This window comes from Salvia miltiorrhiza, chromosome 1, assembly GCF_028751815.1.
Source record: "Salvia miltiorrhiza cultivar Shanhuang (shh) chromosome 1, IMPLAD_Smil_shh, whole genome shotgun sequence".
NCBI lineage: Eukaryota > Viridiplantae > Streptophyta > Magnoliopsida > Lamiales > Lamiaceae > Salvia > Salvia miltiorrhiza.
In genome coordinates, this window is record NC_080387.1 from 16,886,375 (window position 1) to 16,894,989 (window position 8,615).

The window sequence follows — 8,615 nt, forward strand, 5'->3', positions numbered from 1 at the left end:
GAATCTCTTGCTGTTTGTTCTCTTGATCAATGTGATCATTTCAAATTCCTTATCATTCACAAACTAATGTTGTAGGTGTCTTTCACACGTTTCGCTAGTCGCCACTGTGTTTGAATTTTTTCGTAGTTGCGAACAAATTCATACAACAAAATACTATATTGAGATAGATCCTTTAAAAATACCTATTACTACATTCACTCCCTAAGAGCATGTGCAGCGCGAGCTTTTTAGAACCGCGTCGATGTGGTTTTGGGGCGCATCGTGTGTTGGAGCACCGCAGCGGTGCGTCCCCCGTCCTTAGCTTAACACCAGTGCTTTGGGGGAGGAGTTGGGGAGAATCGTGCGTTCCACGCGCGATTAAAAAAAAGTTAAAAGTTGCATATGGGGGAAGAGAAATTGGGGGAGAACAAGAGAACAAGAGAAGAGAAAGGTGTGTGTGGGGGGTGTTAAATTATAAGGGATAGTTTTTAAAAAAGATAATAACGTGGACGAAGGGATTACTTATTATGACGACGATTATGATGCGGATAGGATCTATCTACATGGTGTAGACACATATTTTTATACAATTATAATTAATCAAAAGGATTTCCGATTTCCCCTAAAAAATAATTAATGAGAAGGATTTAAAACATCTCCGTGTGATCACTAATTTTGATTTGAACAGGAGTAGAATGCTTGAAATCCAGACAACAGAGACACTTGAGTCCAGTTGACAACCTAAAGCAAATCAAACTTCCCATTGGGGCATGGCGTGGCCCCTTTTTAGTTATAACATCATGAAATAATTACATACCTTATGATTTATTTACAAAAGGAACAACAAGAATAAGTATAATTATGATTTACTCACGTGACAACAGCTCATCTCCTCAAGGCATACCTACTATGTTTTCTTCTACTCAGTCCAATCAAAATTTCACAGCAAATGAATAAAGTCGGCCGACACAAAATCTACGAATTCTCTTAAATTAAAGAACAAAAAATTCCAAATTATTATGTGCAAATGATCATATACAAATCCATACAATATTTCTACTACTTGTGTGCATTGACGACGTATATTACTACAATTAAATTCTCCAGTCTTATACAGCGGATCAAAATCAAAATTCGAATTTACGAAAGCGTGATATCCCGAATTTGCCCCTAAAGAAGACGACGTCGTCCGGCCCTCGACCCAATCAGAATATTCGGAACAAATCCCTCCGCCGCCGCCGCCGTCCGATTGCTCCCTCACGAGCAGCCACCCGTCGGATTCCCAATTTTCCCCTGCCCCCGAAACCAATCCCCCTATCCTCTCCAAACCAACGATCTCACCATCATCGTCGTCATTCTCTTGTTCCTCCTCGTGAAAATCACAGCTGAAACAGTCCAAGACGCATCGCGGCGACCAATGATCAGCTACATCCTTGCGCGAGCCCATGGCTATGAATGGGTGCTGCAGCAGCTGATCGCAGCTCCACCTCCGCGCGTAATCCCTCCGCAGGCACTTCTCCAGAAAGTCGGCGCCCGCGGCGGAGAGCCCAGTCGGAAACAGAGGCAGCTCGTCCGAGTATCCGATCCTGCACACCGAGCCATCCCACGCCGGCTTCCCCGTCAGCATCTCGATCACAGTGCACCCCAGCGACCACACGTCCGACTCCGGCCCCTGCCGCTCCCCTCGTATCGCCTCCGGCGCCATCCACAGCGGACTGCCTCTCGCCGCCACGCCGCCGCCCGCAGTCGAGGCGTACATCGCCGAGCCCAAGTCCGCGAGCTTCGCCGAGCCTGGGGAGGGGCCCAGTAAGACGTTTCTGCCCTTGACGTCGCAATGCACAATGCCTCTGGAGTGGAGGTAGCTGAGCGCGGAGACCAAGCACCAAGCGTAGGAGGCGACGTCGTCCTCGCCGGGATCCGCCAGATCGGCGGCGGTGCCGGCGGGGAGATACTCCATGTGCAGGTTCCTGGCTGGCGAGCCCTCCGTCGTCGTGTCGTCTCCGAGGTACTTGACGATGAAAGGCGAGGAGAGCGATCTCAGTATGGTGATCTCGCTCTCCAACGCCTCCACTTGCGACGGCGAGGCCGTGCCCAAGTCGACGGACTTGACGGCGAAGACGTGGCCGGTGGCGGTGTCGACTGCGGCGCTGACTGTTCCGTAGGCTCCTCTGCCGATGCAGGAGCCTCTGAGCCAACTGTTTCTCATCGTTTTCGCCATCATTAATTTTGAATTTTGTTTTGTTTTGTTTTTCTTTTGTGTTTGTGTGTGTGTGGGGTAATAACGTGGCTGCGTATGTGTGTATATATATAGTGAGAAGTGAGTTTCGTGTTTGGTTGGGAGGGAATTTGATGTGAAATTGAGAAGAGAAGGAGAAATGGGGTTTTATCCTTATCCACAAGAATTATCGGTGGTTTGGGGGATTCGGTTAATGTTTGTTAATAGATTATGACGAGCTGCTGGGTCGCCTCACCCCCTGCCTAAATTTTGGTGCGGTGCAATGTTATTTAATGGGATTTAGGAACTTCACATTTCAATGTGACGGAATTTCATTTAAATTTCTTAGAATTTAACTTCAAATAAAGTCAAAAAAAAAAAAAATTTAACTTCACATGGAATTTAATTTGTTGACAGGGAAGACCGACCACTCACTAGTACTAACATGCACAGTTCATAAATTATAATATTACTTCGTAATTGTTAGAGCGCATCTCCAATGTTATAATCTCCTTCATACATCAAGTTTACTTTTCTAACAACTCATTCTCAACCAATCTAATTTTTTCTACAAATTTCTTTCATAAATCAAGTTTATTTTTCTAACAATACGTTGTCCGATGGTGGCGATGAATCCGTATTTTGGGATGACTGTAGATTATTTTCTTCTTCGTCCTAATAAATTTTTGCCTGTAAATTTGGCACAAAATAATTTTTTTCATACCATTCGTGCCCAATATATATGTGCAACGGATCTTGCAAAGACTGGAACGAATGGTGCTCATTCGCACCATTCGTGCTAACACTTGGCGCGACAGATCTTGGAACAAACGAAGTGGATGACACTAATTAATGGGCTAGTTATCCATCCCTACACTTGGCGCAACAGATCTTATGACGGATGGTACGAAAGAAACTACTTGTACCATTAAGTTCCAGATCTTTGTAGATTTGAATCTCGATCTCATAATTCTCATCGATTTGGAACTATTTGATGACAACAACACGATGAAGAAGTTCACCAAATTCTAGAGAAGAGGAGGGCGATGACATCGATAAAGATAGAGAAGACGACAGGGTCGGCCCTTGCAATAGGCCCAAGGGGCAATGGCCTAGGGCCCAAAAAAAATGTAGAGCCCAATAATATTATACACCCTATACAAAAAAAAAAAGAATTATTTACTCAATTTTTCGGCACAGCAACCCAAGCCCAATAAACTAACGTCTCTCAGCTCATTTCTTTCTTTCCAGACCAGAAGTAACGTCTCTCTCTCTCTCAATTCTATTTTATCATTCACAACGTCTTTCTCTGCTCCAGACTCCAGCCCTCCAACGCTCTGCTCTCTCTCTCTCTCTCTCTCTCTCATTTCGCCAATATTCTCATCTCTATCTCATTAACTCTATCTTATTCTTAATTCTCTCTATTTGCTTGTGATTGTATATTTTAATTTGTTTTTGCTTCGTCCCTGCCATTCGACTGAAATTGAAGTGTGAAGAAGAAAGGTATTTTTTTTAATTTACCAGAATTCAGAAATTAAATACTCCCAAGGGCCAAGGTATTCTTCATCTGCTCACTATACTCTTCATTCAATTTCTGATTTATTTTATCTTTGATTAATTTGATTAAATTTGTGTGACTACAAATAATATGTTGCCTAAAAAATATGCATCAGGAAGTCAAAAAAGAAATAAAAGAAAAAGAATTGATGAGATGATTAAAACTCAAAGAGGAGCTCTTCATATGTTTCTTATACCCAGTTCTAGTTCTTCGGTGAAAGAAGTAACAGTGATTGAGAATGAAACATGACTATACTAGTTACTGTAGCTTCAGCAGAAAGAAGTTTTTCTAAATTAAAATTGATAAAATCATATTTGCGGTCTACTATGCCTCAAGAAAGGTTCAATGGATTAGCGGTTTTATGCATTGAACATGAGGTATTGGAAAAGCTTGATCTTGAAGAAATTATTGACGATTTTGTTTTTCAAAATGCTAGAAGATCTAAGTTATTTTTATAATTATTTTGTCAATGTTTTTTAGTTTATTGCACTTTATAGTTAATTTTAAAATAGCACCAAAATCCCCATACTTTCCCCGAATTCGCATATTTCCCCTGACTTTAAAAATTCGCGTTAGAATCCTTGACTTTTAATCCCGTTCGCGTTTCTCCCTAAAAAATGACCGGCGATATATAAAAATAACCGGAAATCCACGTAGGCTTAAATTCCGGTTTATTAAGCGACATAGTTTTAGTGAGTAATGTAAAACGTCGTCGTTTTGCCTATTTTCGGGTTTTAAATGTCAATCCCACATAGAAATTTAGGGGAAAATTTATTTGGTACAATAATTAGGGTTCTTATTCATGAGTTCTCTAAATTTAATCACCAATTCCTTGAATTCGGACTGTAGTTCATCGAATTCGAGCGTGATGTCCTGGAGTAATCTGCTGGTGCATGAAGAGAATGAAACCGACGATGTCGGTGGCGAGGTGGAAAATGGTGGAGCAGTCGAGAGCGTCGGAGGCAGCGTCGATGTTAGTGTACTCCATTTTCGAGCTTCCTTCGCCTTCTTCCATCGCGACGGAAAATTAAATCGCAGAATCGACGGCGAATTGAACGGAGAAGAAGGAGCTTTGGGTTTTGTTTCTGCAGTGTGAGTGACTCTTCTGTAGCCAAACGACGACGTTTTTGCTATATTACGTGACTAAGCAATTTTAGTTTAATGACTCAGCAAAATTATGCCACATAAGTGACACGTCATTGGAGTTAGTCACCGGAAAATTAATTAAGGGAAAATTGCGAACTTAATCACCGGTCAAGGATTTTAACGCGAATTTTTAAAGTCAGGGGAAAAATGCGAATTCGGGGAAAGTATAGGGATTTTGGTGCTATTTGCCCTTAATTTTAATGGTTTACAGTTATCTCAAATTTGGTACAACTTCTCAAAGCTTCATCTTTAAGGGCCCTTTTTTTTTCCTATTCGCTTGGGCCCCCCGGAATATCAGGGCCGACCCTGACGAAGAGAATTGAAAAAGTAGAGAGAGAGAGAGAGAGAGAGAGAGAGAGAGTATGCATGTTTGTACGTACAAATTCAGGATAATTTTATCCAAAATATTGAAATTAGCTATAATTTATTTAAAGGGTAAATATCACTTTAAACCCCAAACTATTTTCGCACTATCAATTATATCCTGAACTATTGAAAATCATTTTTTAAACCTTGAACTATCAATTTTGTATCAATTGTACCCTTTATTCATTTTTCATCATTTGAATTTTTAATGAGTAATGCATATATTCACGTCGTTTTATATAATATAGGTCAAAAAAAGAATGATTCTAAATACATTGTCGTATCCGGTGAGTCACGTCAAATTTTTGAAGTTAAAAAAATGAACGAATGGTACAATTGATACAAAATTGATAGTTCAAGGTTTAAAAAATTATTTTCGATAGTTCAGGATATAATTGATAGTGCGAAAATAGTTTGGGGTTTAAAGTGATATTTACCCTTATTTAAATTATGTTAGAGGACAACTATTAATTTGTACTATCTATATTGGTTAGTACAAAAATATCCTTGAAATTTATTTTTTTAATTACGTTTGCAACAGATATATGAATAGATATATCTTAGACAAGTTTGGATAGTTGAATTAAACTAATCTTGTCACTTTAAAATATGTAATGTAGAATCGCTTAGTTAAAATTATAAACAAAAGTTAACCTATATTATATTATAAACTCAAAGTTTATTTCATAATCAATTTTAAATTGAATTAGTGACAATTTTGTAATTATAATAATTAGCAAGAGCAAATTATATATTTAAAAATTGTGAACATTTAATTTCATTAAATTCATATTAAATTAAAAATTGTGACAAGAGCATTAGTAAAGAGTAAAAAATTTTGAGATAGTCATATTGAGCAATGAAACTCAATATTTGGCCTCCCAACTAAAAAATACAAATTTTGGTCTTTTTTTTTACGTTTTATGATTGTTTTACCCTTAATTAGGGCGGACCGGGTTCGAGTTAGTGCGCGGGTTGGGCTTCGGGTTCGGGTTGGGGCGTGTGGGTTATGATGGTACAGTTGATACAAATGGAAAAATTCGTGTCAATTGTGTCATTCATTAGGTACACTTGGCACAATTATGTTCATTTCTGTCAAATGTGACTGAAGATTGAATGATGGTACAATTTGTACAAATGTATAAATTCGTGTCAATTGTATCATTTATTAAACTTGGCACAATTATGCTCATTTATGCCAAGAGAAATGGGGGAGAGATATAGGGAGAATCACGTGTACGGATTGGGTTTGGTAGAGTAGGATCCGCGGGATCAAGGATATTTTGAACCGAAATTGTAAAAAAATGGTCATTATTTGTGTTTTCATATAGTGGTCGAAAATTGAGTTTTATTGTTCAATATGGCTATATGAGTGCATATTCTCTTAGTTAAATATATTTATGTAAAAAATAAATTTAAGATAGAAACTTTATAACAATTAGAAAATTCAAAGTGATTTTGTCTTTTCTCTCATGTCTCCTCATTTTCCCTCTTTCTTATTTTATAAATTTTAAAGTACAATAGTAAATTATTTCTTTGTTTTTTAGTTACTTGCGAAAAGTTTTGTGTGGTTAATTTTAGCGGTAGTATACTTATTTAAATTTCGCAAATTCTTGTGTGCTCCATGACACTAACACTTACATTAAATAACACTAACACTAATACTATCTTGAAATGACACTAACAATATTTTATTTTACAAATGACACTATCATGTTATAGTGTTAGTGTCATTTCGCGACAATGTTATTTATATAGCATGATAGTGTCATTTGTAAAACAGAATAGTGTTAATGTCATTTCAAGATAGTGTTAGTGTTAGTGTCATTTGTAAAACAAAATAGTGTTAGTGTCATTTCTAGATAGTGTTAGTGTTAGTGTCATTTAATGCAATAATGTCATTTGTAAAATAAAATAGTGTTAGTGTTAGTGTCATTTAATGCAAGTGTTAGTGTCATGGAGCATGGTGCTCCATGGAGCACACAAGAATGTCTCTTTAAATTTTATTATGAAAGTATTTGAATTAGTTTTTTATTATGAGTTTTTCTTATGAATTTAAAGACGAATAAATTTATCAAAAATTTAACATTTCGTATTTAAAATAAATATATATGATGTGGATCTTGTGAAAACTGTAATTTTCATCCGAACTTGAAAATCATTAAAATTACTACATTTGCTGTAAAAATTAATGCATCTGTTGCTAAATTTACTGCACTCGGAAATAAAAAATTTGTTCCCTTCAGAATTCGAACCTGATGAGGAGTAATATGTGCAGAGCAGAGAAATGATATAAATCAGAGAAACGGGCCTCACTAGTGGAATGAATACATCAAAGAAATGGACTATGCCAGAGGAACCACCTTTGCCAGAGGAACCACCTTTGATCAGAGAAATCACCTTCGCCAGAGAAATGAACTTCACCAGAGAAATGGGCTCTCACAGAGAAGTCAGAGGAACGACCTACACCAGAGAAGCCGCTCTCGCCAGGGGAACGGTCTTCGCCAGAGGAATCACCAGAAATGCGGGAAAATCTCCCGCGTAAGGGCAATTTTACTATTTTGCCCCTGACCACGCAAGGCGCATGCTCCAATGATGAATTTACTCTTTTACCCTTTACGTGTAATCTATAAATAGTTGCCTACGTGCTCTTTGTAACACTACGCTATCTTCACTCTTAATACTACAATATTTTTCCTCTCAAGCTTTCGATCTTACTCTTCAATTTCAATCTCCAAGCAACACTAGGTATATTTTATCATCCTATCACAATTCATCGATAAAATCTATACCCACTCGATTATGTTTCACCAAAATCTATACAAGTGCTGTGTTTATCCACCAAGATGATACACTCACCGTAAATTTTAATAATCGATGAGCTAAAAATAATTCTCCGTTTTTATTTTATTAAGTGGTTCTTACTTGAATCTCTCCCTATATATATATGCTCTCTAAAAAGTTTATAATTATAGGTAGTCTATTAAATTGTGTATTTATATATAACCTTATAATTGGTTTATTTCATTCAATTAGTAATGAATCTATAATTTTGGCAAATATTATATTTAGTCTTAGCCTAAATTAATTAATAGATTATTCAAATGTTACTGATTAAAAGATTATCTATATCTAATATATAAAAAAACTACGACTTTTCAAAAAAATATTTGTGATTATTTTTGTAAATTTTCGTTTTCCAAATTATTTTATTGAAATATTAAAGTTGTAATTTTGTTAGTGTACTACTCTAATTTTTTTTGTAGTACAATTATAAATGTTGTATTTTCTTTCTGTACTATATTTATATGTCATATTTAGACCTTTTCTAAGATAATAATTTTTTTGCCT

At 37.0% G+C, this 8,615-nt stretch overlaps 1 protein-coding gene across 1 annotated transcript; it reads right to left on the reverse strand.

Annotated features, from left to right (window-relative positions):
• Window positions 1-803: 803 nt before the first annotated feature.
• LOC131006781 (mitogen-activated protein kinase kinase kinase 18-like) lies at window positions 804-2,328 on the reverse strand. The gene has a single exon (XM_057933914.1). The coding sequence runs from the start codon at window positions 2,198-2,200 to the stop codon at window positions 920-922; it is 1,281 nt and encodes a 426-aa protein (XP_057789897.1). The 5' UTR covers window positions 2,201-2,328; the 3' UTR covers window positions 804-919.
• Window positions 2,329-8,615: the final 6,287 nt, after the last annotated feature.